Here is a 13,555-nt window from a genome sequence, read left to right on the forward strand (position 1 = left end):
TAAGCAAAGCCACTAGTGACATCACATTCCATTAAGAATCAACTAAATAATCACGGAAACAAAACAAAAGCTATCATTTTTTAATTGGGGGGGGGAGGGGAAAAAAAAGCATTCTCTTGAGCATGGTCAGAACCCGGAGACTTTATACTTGGGTCATTCACATCATCGCGTGCCTCCCGATTTCCGTTCATCCTTACCGTAAACGTCAAAGCAAGAGAGGTCTTACCTGTGCAGGGGTCCTCCAGCAATGAAAGGGTTAGACTGATTTAAAATGAATATATACGGCCGTCAGCTGCTTATTGGTTTTTTTATTGGTTTTGGGGGAATAAAAGTCGTTTTTTTTTTTTCTTTTAGTTTTTGCTTTCCCATAAAGCGCTTTTAAACTCCACGAGATTAATGGAAGTCAGTGGGTTTGTCTTCCGTCTGACAGAATGAATGTACACAGACTACACAGAAAGTGGGGGGGCGGGGAGGAAAAATAGATGTTTTTTTTTGTTTTTTTTTGGTAAAGCCTGTTTATTTTTTTAAATGCGTTCCACGTTTCTATTTTGCCGCCATTTCCGTGGTTTTGGGGAACCCAGGTTGCGTTGAGAAATCATGCCAAAATAAGCCGGAAAAAAAAAAAAGACAAAACGATATTTTTATTTAATCTTTTTTTTTTGTTTTGTTTTTTTTTCTTCTTCCATTCTTCCATATTTCGAATCGTTTTCGATGCCATTTTAAGTGTTTTATTGAAACGTGTACTGATGAACAAGACGTCATCTCAACAAAAGATTTATACATGAGTCAGAAAGTATTTATTTCGATTTTTGTACCTTTCCATTTTAATACATTATAATGTACTGAATTAACTGAAAAATATAAACGGTTCATTTTAATAAAATTAACGCCTGTGTCGTTTTTATTTCGGGGGGGAGGGGATTTTTTTGTGTGGCGTCGTTTAAGCAGAATTCACAAGATTTGGGGGTATTGTGGATGTGTTGGGCAGCGGGAATGATTTCTTTTTTTAAAAAAAACTTTATTTTAAGCGAGACAAAGACGTTTATTTAAAAGGGAAGTTTTAATAGGTGCGTTTTGATGACATCACAGCAAGTATTGAGTATCGGGGGGCAGTCCCTGGAGACCCCGTCTGTAGAAAAATATGGACATTCTGGAAAGTGTTCACGGGGGGGGCGGCGCTGAAATGGGGAAGGATTTGCAGAATAAACGTTATTGGGAAAGAGTGAGGGGTCTCGGTATGTCCGGCTTGGGGGAGAGAAGAGAGGGGGATGGGAGAGACGTTTAAATACATAAAGGGGTTCAACAAAGTACAGGAGGGGAGCTTATTTCAAAGGAGGAGGAAAGTTAAAAAATGTCACAGAGGCTTAGATGGATTGCAAGGAAGTTTCACTTTACTGAGAGGGTGGTAGATAAGTGGTACAGTCTCCCAGCAGAGGTGGTAGAGGGTAATACAGCGAGGGTATTAAACATGCATGGGATAGACATACGGCTCCTGAATCTAAGACGAGACCAACGACTCGGCGGACTAGACGGGGGGCCAGATGGGCATTGGATACCAGCCCCTGTTTTGAAGAACTGTATTGTTATTTTGAGCTCTCTTGCTGGAATCTTTGCTCCCGGGGCATCTTATCGTGTCTCTCGGATCCCTCTGGCCGGCCATTTGTGATATCAGGAGGGTGAACCGAGGGACCTGGGCCGTACCGCAGAGAGGACAGCGACGGAAAGGGAAGAGCTGAACGTAAGGGAACCGATATTTGTTGCAATAATCCCAGTTATTTAGAGTCTTTCCCGGTCCCCTTCTTCACGTGTACGGATACTCCCCGCCGGCTGGACTGGGAGTAACAAGGAGGTCCTGGCGCTTTAAGGCCAGCAGCAGGATACGCCAGGCTGCTCATTTTAAAGCCATAAATACATATTAAAGTGTTTACTGAGCACTTCTAATATAATTAATATTCATTAATATGCACCCATGTCCCTTTAATCTTCACATGCATGAGCCACTACATACATGATATAAATAAACAGGTTGCATGACATCCTATTGTAGGGAAAGATAATACAGAGACTATTTTTAGCGCAGCAGCTGCGTACTACATTTCCCAGCATGCTCAGCCTGACTATAAAGTTCCAGGGCATGCTGGGAAGTGTAGTCCGTGACAGCTGCGCTGGTTGGTTGCCGGCCGCTGAGAGAATTCCATGTCTCGCAGCACGTGCGAGAGTCTTCAGAGCCCCGCCCAAATGTGACATTACAGCCGAGCGCCCGGCGCGCTCCTTTTGACGTCACCCAGCGGTGCTGTTCCTGAGCTCCCGTGTCTATCACCCATCTGATCGCCCCGTGACAGCGGAGGGAAACCCACCGGTACCATGGCGATGCTGGCTGAGCGTGAGTAATGGCGCCATAGTGTCTGTAATCCATTTTGGAGGGGTAATTCTGAGCCACGTGGTTGGAGCAGTGGCAATCACTCCCCTTCTGGCAGTCAAAATACCAAATACCAAATACCAAAATACGTATGTGAGTGGTCAGTGTATACCCCCCCTCAATTGACCACAGGAGCTTGCACTCTTCATTTTTAGTTAACTGGGGGTCTTGGCACCTAGGGCAGGATACATGAAAAGTGCCCCAGCACTCCCGCCACTCACACTACTTCTGGCCCTCACTCAAATTAAACTGAGATTCAACTTGCAGGTGGTCACAGTTGTCTCAGACACGCTAATAATAACATTCAGAGACTGCCACCTGGACACTCACACAACTCCCAGGCACCGACGCCACAGCTGCAGAGTCCCCGTACAGAGCTCGCTGTACGAGTTTAAAGCAACGGACCTCTGTCAAGCATTGAGAGCGGAATAAGATGGCAACGAGCCGGAATAAAAAGCGGCTGACTGAGTGTCGGGAGAGCCTCTCCTTTCCCATTAGCTTTCTTAATAGCTCTGCGCGTGTCTCCTGGGTGACTTCCGCGTATGTTCGTAACGTTAACCCTCCTTATCTCAGCTCGTAGGAAGCAGAAGTGGTCGGTGGATCCCAGAAACAGCACATGGAGTAAAGACGAGTCCAAATTTGGCCAGAAAATGTTGGAAAAGATGGGATGGTCTAAAGGCAAGGTAACCGCTATAACCGCACTTATCACTTAACGCCAACATCTGCAGCGTGCCTGCGCAATGGGGCGTTTTAGTAGGGGGAAGAAATCCTTCTTGACTCCAAAATAACCTCTTATTTCTTACTGAATTAATAAACTTTAACTAATCCCGTCCTTATAACCCGTTATATCCCTGTATATTCCTCATATTCTATATTATATACTCTCCGGCCGTATAACTAATCCCGTCCTTATAACCCGTTATATCCTGTATATTCCTCATATTATATATTATATACTCTCCCCCCCGTATAACTAATCCCGTCCTTATAACCCGTTATATCCCTGTATATTCCTCATATTATATATTATATACTCTCCTCCCCCGTATAACTAATCCCGTCCTTATAACCCGTTATATCCTGTATATCCCTCATATTATATATTATATACTCTCCGGCCCGTATAACTAATCCCATCCTTATAACCCGTTATATCCTGTATATTCCTCATATTATATATTATATACTCTCCGGCCGTATAACTAATCCCGTGCTTATAACCCGTTATATCCCTGTATATCCCTCATATTATATATTATATACTCTCCAGCCGTATAACTAATCCCGTCCTTATAACCCGTTATATCCTGTATATTCCTCATATTATATATTATATACTCTCCGGCCGTATAACTAATCCCGTCCTTATAACCCGTTATATCCTGTATATTCCTCATATTATATATTATATACTCTCTGGCCGTATAACTAATCCCGTCCTTATAACCCGTTATATCCTGTATATTCCTCATATTATATATTATATACTCTCCCCCCGTATAACTAATCCCGTCCTTATAACCCGTTATATCCTGTATATTCCTCATATTATATATTATATACTCTCCGGCCGTATAACGAATCCCGTCCTTATAACCCGTTATATCCTGTATATTCCTCATATTATATATTATATACTCTCCGGCCGTATAACTAATCCCGTCCTTATAACCCGTTATATCCTGTATATTCCTCATATTATATATTATATACTCTCTGGCCGTATAACTAATCCCGTCCTTATAACCCGTTATATCCTGTATATTCCTCATATTATATATTATATATACTCTCCGGCCCGTATAACTAATCCCGTCCTTATAACCCGTTATATCCTGTATATTCCTCATATTATATATTATATACTCTCCGGCCGTATAACTAATCCCGTCCTTATAACCCGTTATATCCCTGTATATTCCTCATATTATATATTATATACTCTCCCCCGTATAACTAACCCCGTCCTTATAACCCGTTATATCCTGTATATTCCTCATATTATATATTATATACTCTCCGGCCGTATAACTAATCCCGTCCTTATAACCCGTTATATCCTGTATATTCCTCATATTATATATTATATACTCTCCGGCCGTATAACTAATCCCGTCCTTATAACCCGTTATATCCTGTATATTCCTCATATTATATATTATATACTCTCCGGCCCGTATAACTAATCCCGTCCTTATAACCCGTTATATCCTGTATATTCCTCATATTATATATTATATACTCTCCGGGCCGTATAACTAATCCCGTCCTTATAACCCGTTATATCCCTGTATATTCCTCATATTATATATTATATACTCTCCGGCCGTATAACTAACCCCGTCCTTATAACCCGTTATATCCCTGTATATTCCTCATATTATATATTATATACTCTCCGGCCGTATAACTAACCCCGTCCTTATAACCCGTTATATCCTGTATATTCCTCATATTATATATTATATACTCTCCGACCCGTATAACTAATCCCGCCCTTATAACCCGTTATATCCTGTATATTCCTCATATTATATATTATATACTCTCCCCCGTATAACTAATCCCGTCCTTATAACCCGTTATATCCCTGTATATTCCTCATATTATATATTATATACTCTCCGGCCGTATAACTAATCCCGTCCTTATAACCCGTTATATCCCTGTATATTCCTCATATTATATATTATATACTCTCCCCCCGTATAACTAATCCCGTCCTTATAACCCGTTATATCCTGTATATTCCTCATATTATATATTATATACTCTCCGGCCGTATAACTAATCCCGTCCTTATAACCCGTTATATCCTGTATATTCCTCATATTATATATTATATACTCTCCCCCCGTATAACTAATCCCGTCCTTATAACCCGTTATATCCTGTATATTCCTCATATTATATATTATATACTCTCCGGCCGTATAACTAATCCCATCCTTATAACCCGTTATATCCCTGTATATTCCTCATATTATATATTATATACTCTCCCCCGTATAACTAATCCCGTCCTTATAACCCGTTATATCCTGTATATTCCTCATATTATATATTATATACTCTCCGTCCAGACAGTGGCTGCTATTGCCCCGGTATGTACAGTAGTAGTAATGTATTTTTTTTTTGTCATTTAAATTTATACCATATGTTACTATGGTGCATTTTAACCTTTTTTTCCCTCATCTCTGTGTTTCTGGTTAGTTATTTGGGGTGTTTTGAGTACTAGATGTCTTCTATTTAGCTTAATACCAACTTCACCAAATTGGAATCTGGCTTTGATGTGTATTTGGAAAGTGTGTGTGTCAACCCCCCCCCCCCCCATTCCTGCTTTGTAAAGCAATTAAGGCAAAATAATGATGTAATACTTTTCACGTAAAATCATAATGTTTAGGTTATCTAGTGTAGTAGTATTATTATTATTATTATTATTATTATTAATATTAAAGTTCTTGTAGCGCGTTGTGAATGAGAAATCAGCTCAGGACAGGTTAATATCGGCCACTTTTCCCAAGCCCTTTATTGTAGACGTTTATACATTAAACCCATGGATTAAAATAAACAATTATGCAGAAACCCGGCATTGGTGTATATAATAACCCCCCCCCCCCGTTCCAGATCCACTGGCGGTGTGATGGGCGAGAGGGATCCCTCTAATATATGAGACAAAACAAGCGTTCCTTGCTGCAGGTGATGAAATAGAAAGTTTTTAGGTTCTCAGCTGATTGGTTGAGGCATTTGATGACCTCATCGGTGTGCGTCTGCAGCCAGTTCTCTGCGGAAAACGAAGTTATCTCTGTCTTCTTTCAGCAGTGAATAACCGCTTGCAGCAGAAACACATCGTTTCATTTAACAAACACAGTGGCGCGGGAGATGGTTCTTTTTGCTGTTGATGCTCGTTGTGTTGTTAATCCGCTTTGCGGTGCAGACAGCCTTCGGGGGGGGCGGCGGTGGTAAATTCTCATTTTGTCTCATTTTGTTTGCAGGGTCTCGGAGCTCAGGAACAGGGGTCCACGGAGCACATCAGGGTGCAAGTCAAGAATAACACTCTGGGCCTTGGAGCCTCCGTTAACCATGAGGTATTAACCCTTTGCATTGAACATTTCTAAGTTTGATGCATCAGTGATAGCTGGTTTTATACACTTTACCTGAAGGCTGCCACCTTACCTGCTTCTGTCAGTCAAATTATTTTATATACCACTTCTCATGTTTACCCGCTGTACAGCGCTGCAGGATATAATGGTGCTATATAAAACAGTAATAACTGAGACAATGTCTCAGCAAATGTAATACCGAGAGATCCAGTCTGAAAACTGACCCCGGTGCAATTGAAGTAGCTAGCACCAGTCGTGTCTGTTAATATTATGGATACCGTTGTAAGGTTAAGTACCTTATTTATCGATTTATGTGTCAGCGCCATATCCGGCAGCGTTTTACGTATAGCTTGCCGTTAAAACTGTTAGAAAACGAAGTATATTCACGCAACATCTCAATTTAATGTTTCCGTAGTACAGCGCTGCGCAATAGCGGTGCTAAATAAATCTATATCGCTAGTGTCCACAAGGTGGCGCTGTGGTAACATGAATTTGGCTATACTTATCGATGATGGGATGGTCAGCGCCCCCTGGTGGCCGTTCCTCCCCTCCTCCTTCCAAACCAAAGGGTTTATTCGCTAAAGCGAGCGTTAGCAGGAGACCCTACCGCAAGAGCTGGCCCTGTATAATGTATAGTCAAATCAGTGAAGCTTCTTAGCAGTCTCTTCACACGTTGAACTTTACATTGTACGGGGCCAGCTCAGACCTTCATGCTGGAATTGCCGGTATTGAGCCTTTATAATGAATAGCGACCTGAGAGCATCTCCTGACGTCGCCTGGTGTTTGTGAAAGATGCTGGTGATTTCTAAAGCTTGTTTATTCCGTCCCCAGGATAACTGGATAGCCCATCAAGACGATTTTAACCAAATTCTGGCTGAGCTCAATAACTTCCACGGCGGGGCAGATTCTGGTAAGTTACGAGTTAATTCTTATGAAATAAAATCCGTCTGCCTCCAATCTGTCAGAAGTCTGAAGTCCGCATTCTTGCACAAGGTTTGGCCGGTGATCCCGTATTGGTAACGGAGCTAGTTTGCCGAAAGGCAATTTCACTATTAAATCCCACCCGATGGGCTCGCTTGGTGCCCCTGGTTTCCGCTCTGCAGGTCCGATGTACATACCTGCGGAATAAGAGGGACTTCTCCCCGCACGCTGACTGCAGTAACGGTTATTGTCCGTAATGTCGGTAACGTTTCACCATCTGCTCCATCGCTGGCAGCCAAACCTCGTCTGAGATCAGTAATTACTGCATGGTACTAAATCAGGCAGAGTCGCCACGGCAGTCTCCAGGCTGTAATGTGGATGGATTTGTGCAGCGGTGCATGTACTTTTTTTAAAGGTTAAGGAATATTTTTTTTTTCCCTTTAGCATAACTCTCAGGGCTGTATACAATAGTGACCCCCCCCCCGAGCTGTATATAGCATTGTAGGCAGTAAAAAAAAAAAAAATAAATCTGGATTTATCTCATTTTGTCCCAATAAACCCCCTGTATCTGCAGACCTGGAGCCGCCGTTACCAGTCATGTGATATTTTGGGTGACTTTCCTGGCTCAAACACCGCACTAACTTTCATTAGTCAGAGAGTCTGACTGGATGATTAAGACTGAGCAATTCTATCCCCCCCCCCACAGGCAGTATGATAAGGAATCAGACTGTTTGTTTAGTAGATCGGGGATCAGATAACAGAGGAAAAACTAGAACTGATGTAAAAAAAAAAAACAAAAAAAAACTGCACAATATATTTTTTCTTTTTTATAAGACTATTTTTAATCTGAAATGAGTAATAACGAGTGGGAATTCTGCTTTAAGGGATGCGACTTGGAAGTGTAATTTTTCATCATTCTGCTCAGGTTTAAAACTCCAGCTTTTGATGTCATTTCCTCCTTGGGATAGTCGTTTGTTTATTCCATGCCGTCTCAAATGTCGGATGCCGCCCCGTAAACACCTTTTGGGGTTTGTTGCTGTGCAGCTGTTGCTGTCAGAGTGCTTTATTTCTGTGAATTGCATGCTCAGAATCTTAAATTCTATGATGTCACTAAAAACATTTTGACGCTTCTTCTAGATCCGCCTCCTAAGGAAGAAAAGAAGTCATTTAGCCTGGAAGAGAAGTCCAAATCTTCCAAGAAGCGAGTGCATTACATGAAGTTCGCCAAAGGTAAGCATCTCGGCCGGAGATGGGTTCATTTTTAACTTGCGAGCCACCTGTGTGAATGAGCAAAAACTATTAATTTCTACCAATAAATGGGACTCCAGAACCTTGGCCAGGTACATAGTTTTGCGCCAGTTGCGCAAATGTGCCTGTAATTGCAAAACCTCATATTGTACATTTTCAGCAAAAGTGGTCTTTTCACCACAGCAACCAATGGAACGGTCCATTCAACGTTAACATTTCATTGGCTGCTATGGCCTCTTTTTTTTTTTTTTTATTTATTTAATCCATACTATTTATTTTGTTTAACATTTTACCAAAAAATGTTTAACTTCAAAGCCATGCTTTATAAAAAAAAAAAAATCTTCCTCCCCTGCTTACGCTATTACGACACAGATTTTCAAATCATTCTGGTTTATGGTATTCCTGTGATTAATTTATTTTTTTCTATTCGGATTGATTACTCATTACTGCAGCGCTTATTGAACATCGTATAAGGTAAATATGCCGTATGTGGAACTTTAATATTTAATATCAGCGCTTCAGCCGGTCACTGAGTTCTCCTGATGCTTTTCTCCCTGTCCCTGAGTCAGTCGGTTATGTTGCGCGACGTGGAGAGAGTAATTATATGGGGTGGATAATTGTGAAGTTAGTGTGTTTGGCCTGGGGGTGCTTCAGACAAGCGCCTTTAAACATACAAGCCACGATGCAATTATTCCCCCCCCCATGTAATTACAGCTCGTATTGACAAACATGATTGCTACACTGCGGTGATGAAATGGGCCCAATCCTTCTAGAAGAGAGCTGACATCGGAGGTTACTGCGACTTCCATGCGCGACCTGCGCTTCCATACGCTATGGGGCTTCTGCCGCCACCAGGTGGCGACTGTGAACCAGGTGCTCATTGCTTCCTGGTCACGCATGTCGGTGTTTCTCAGCCTATATATTTATATACTTTAGCTCCCCCTCCCCCGTGCACATGGCTGGCACACTAAAGGTTAATCAAATAAAAACAAACTTTTAGGGAACTTTTCAGTTTCCATGCAATCCGTGTCCGCTTTTATGTCGCATGACGATTAAGCATCACCTAAAACACGCTGGGAAAACCAGCTGATGTTTGTACAGGGGCCGCGCTGCGGATATTTCAGCTATTCATTTCTTTTACTCCTGTAGTTATATAAGCGGTGTTTTGGACCCTCTTGTTAAACTTTTTAAAGAGAAATTCCGCCCAAATATTTTATTACTAGTTTGTTTTCAAAAACCATTCTTTTTTTAAACTAGTTGTAGTTTTTGCCCCGTAATATGTTTTTCAGGCAGCTGCTTGTTTGAATCATATTGCCTGTGGCATTTGATAAAAGGGCTCAGTCTTAATCGCCCGGCCGGACTCTCTGACTAGTGAAAGCCTATGAAGGAACGGACTTCATTAGCATCGCCATAAAGTGTCAGCTCAGTGTGGTGTTTGAGCCGGGAAAGTCACCCAAAATATCACATGACTGACAGCAACGGTGGCTCCAGGTCGGCAGATCAAGGGAGTTTATTGTATACAGCGCTGGGGGGGTTATATTACTGTATACAGCGCTGGGGGGTTATATTATTCTATACAGCGCTGGGGGGTTATATTACTGTATACAGTGCTGGGGGTTATATTACTGTATACAGTGCTGGGGGTTATATTACTGTATACAGTGCTGGGGGTTATATTACTGTATACAGCGCTGGGGGGTTATATTACTGTATACAGCGCTGGGGGGTTATATTACTGTATACAGCGCTGTGGGTTATATTACTGTATACAGCGCTGGGGGGTTATATTACTGTATACAGTGCTGGGGGTTATATTACTGTATACAGTGCTGGGGGTTATATTACTGTATACAGTGCTGGGGGTTATATTACTGTATACAGCACTGGGGGTTATATTACTGTATACAGCGCTGGGGGGTTATATTACTGTATACAGCGCTGGGGGTTATATTACTGTATACAGCGCTGGGGGGTTATATTACTGTATACAGCGCTGGGGGTTATATTACTGTATACCGCGCTGGGGGTTATATTACTGTATACAGCACTGGGGGTTATATTACTGTATACCGCGCTGGGGGTTATATTACTGTATACAGCGCTGGGGGGGGTATATTACTGTATACAGCGCTGGAGGGTTATATTATTGTATACAGCGCTGGGGGGTTATATTATGGTATACAGCGCTGGGGGTTATATTACTGTATACAGCGCTGGGGGGGTTATATTACTGTATACAGCGCTGGGGGGTTATATTACTGTATACAGCACTGGGGGTTATATTACTGTATACAGCGCTGGGGGTTATATTACTGTATACAGCGCTGGGGGGTTATATTATGGTATACAGCGCTGGGGGTTATATTACTGTATACAGCGCTGGGGGGGTTATTATTGTATACAGCGCTGGGGGGGTTATTATTGTATACAGCGCTGGGGATGGGGGGTTGTTACTGTTTACAGTGCCAGGGATATGCTAAAAATCCATAGGGCTCCCCGTTTCATTCATCATCTTTATTGTACAAGAGCTTTTTGCACAACTTTTAAATATTTTTTTTTCCAGCGTGATTCCGTTGTACAGCGCTGTGGAATATGATGGCGCCATATCAATAAATAATACTTCTATTGCAAATAACAGAAATATATAAAGCAAGCTTTCTTCCCCCCAGTGTCTAAGTCTTTCGCCTTGGAGAGTCTGTTGATCATGAGATGGGGCCATTTTCGGCCCACCGGGGGCGTGTGACAATGGACCATCTTTATAACACGGCAGGTGTTGCGTGTTACATGATCTCTGCCACATGTCATGCCCTAAGCACCTTCCACCCTCCCCGAAAAACGGTTGCCTCACAGCAGCCCGCGTTCCGGGGTAGATAAACCGGTTTGTCGCCCCGGTTTTTGGCAGCGTTACGTGACGGCTCCTCGGGGGGTCAGAAGTGCAGGCTTGCGAAATAAGGAACGTTTAACGTGTGACGGCTGTTTCTGCGGCGCCCCGGGGCTCGCCTGGGTGGAGGCGCTTACTGCAAACACACATCTATTTAACACGCAGGGAAGGCCTATAAAATCCGCGAGAGGCCGGGGGCGGAATAAACCCGGCTGGGGACGATCACGCCGCGATTCTGCCGCCTACCGATGAATCCGGATTCCTCTCCAGACCTTACGCTTTACCCCATGGGGGATGGGAAAGCGGTGATTTATACCGCCGGGGGGGGGCAACGCTTTAATACAAGACGGGACCCAACGTTCCGAAGATGACTGAAGGTTCCGGAGCTCGTGTTCCGCGTAGACGTTTCCTCCTCGCTTTTACTAAATACTCGTGTTAAATAAATGAATTCCTGTTTTAGAGTAAAGCACGGTTTCTGTGTGGCTTCTTGTCTTTCGGCGAGGCGCCATGTTTGTTCCCTCTGCTCCGGCTGCCCGTTTCTGCCGTCACACGCAGGGGGTCTGTTTGCAGGTCTGTGTAAAGGCCGTAGTTGTACGCAGTTATATATAATTCATAAGGTTGGAAGAAGACCCCAAATCCATCAAGTTCTACCTAAGCTTCCTACTCTTGACCCAGGAGATCGGACTGCTTGCTTTGGAAGAACACGACTCTGTTGCTAAGCAGCTCCAGTATCTCTATAAACCTTTTTAATGTTTTTTTTTCCTCTTCCCGTTACTTGGTGCAGCACTTAGCTGGCAATTATCGAGGTGGGACGGCACCTTTAAGGGTCCTACCTGCCGATGCACGGTGCAGCAAAAATGCAGGTGTGCACCATGCGGAAAAAGGGCTTCTAGGGGCCAACATCGCCCTCGTTGGTGATCTGATATCAGAAGTCCGCTTGAGTCTTCCTTGCCAGGCGTCCCATATTTATTTAAAGGCGAGGGGGTAGAGACGGGGCAATAACCCGGGGCTTTGAGAAGTTCTGAGACTCTGGGCACTATTCACTAAACTGTCACATTTGTGTTTCAGCTCCTTGATTTCACGATTCACTATGGGGGTCCAACCCCAGCTTGGCCGGCGCTGTATAAGGTATAGTTAAATGAGATCTCTTCAGTCTCTTCACGTTGAATTATACATTATACAGGGCCGGCTCAGCCCTTCTCCCCGGGGTGGATCGTAGATTGAAGGCGTTGGGATAAGCTCCATTATGTGGGGGTTTTGGGGGGGTAACACTCGAAGTCGCCCTGAGATCTGTGGGTCGGTACGTGAGACTCTGTAAGAAAACATGTTTGTTTTGCCGGCGGAGAGTTCCTTCCCTGCGTGGAGTGAGGGGCTGCGACGAGGAAATGGGGGGGGGGCGTCTTTGATGCAGCTGTTTGCTTTCACACAAATATCGCTGAGGAATTCTGCCCCTGACGCATAAATCGGCTTAAATGTAAGCATTTCATTAAAAAATACATAAAAAAATAACAAATTTGGTGATATTACCTAAATATGAATTTAAATTTTTTTGGTAAATTTTGAAGATGTCTTACTCTGGAAAGAATATAAGGATATTTTTAAAATATTTTCTTAACAAATATTTGTAATGCTTTTGTTTTCCTAATCAGGAACTTTAATGCCCCAAAATATGCCAACACTTGCCACTTCTCCCTACAAGGGAAAAAAAATATATAAAATGCATCAGGACTCGCTCACCGGTAGGTTAGACGAGACTTCGGTTTAACCTGCGCTCGCTGGAATTTTTCTCGATAGAGTCATGGTTTCTGTTTTGATTTTTTTTTTTTTTTTTTTTTTTTTTTTTTTTCCTACTTTGATTTTTTTTTTTCTTTTTTTTTTTCCTTTTATGATTCATTTGCGGAATCCTAATCCTTCTCTCGGAATGTTGGGTTCTATAAATTATGTAGATGACCAAAAACGTAATCCTCATTTATGCGCAACATT

The 13,555-nt window shown here is 42.7% G+C and overlaps 1 protein-coding gene across 1 annotated transcript in view; it reads left to right on the top strand.

The window, feature by feature from the left end:
- Window positions 1-2,248: 2,248 nt before the first annotated feature.
- The window catches only part of PINX1 (PIN2 (TERF1) interacting telomerase inhibitor 1), a 37,736-nt gene continuing 26,429 nt past the window's right edge, over window positions 2,249-13,555 (top strand). The window contains exons 1-5 of the mRNA XM_053460949.1: window positions 2,249-2,383; window positions 2,993-3,102; window positions 6,415-6,507; window positions 7,354-7,432; window positions 8,581-8,673. Coding sequence (XP_053316924.1) covers window positions 2,365-2,383; window positions 2,993-3,102; window positions 6,415-6,507; window positions 7,354-7,432; window positions 8,581-8,673 — 394 coding nt within the window. The 5' untranslated portion in view covers window positions 2,249-2,364. The remainder of the gene's footprint in view (window positions 2,384-2,992; window positions 3,103-6,414; window positions 6,508-7,353; window positions 7,433-8,580; window positions 8,674-13,555) is intronic.

The sequence above is a fragment of the Spea bombifrons genome, chromosome 3, assembly GCF_027358695.1.
Source record: "Spea bombifrons isolate aSpeBom1 chromosome 3, aSpeBom1.2.pri, whole genome shotgun sequence".
In the NCBI taxonomy this organism is placed as follows: Eukaryota; Metazoa; Chordata; class Amphibia; order Anura; family Pelobatidae; genus Spea; species Spea bombifrons.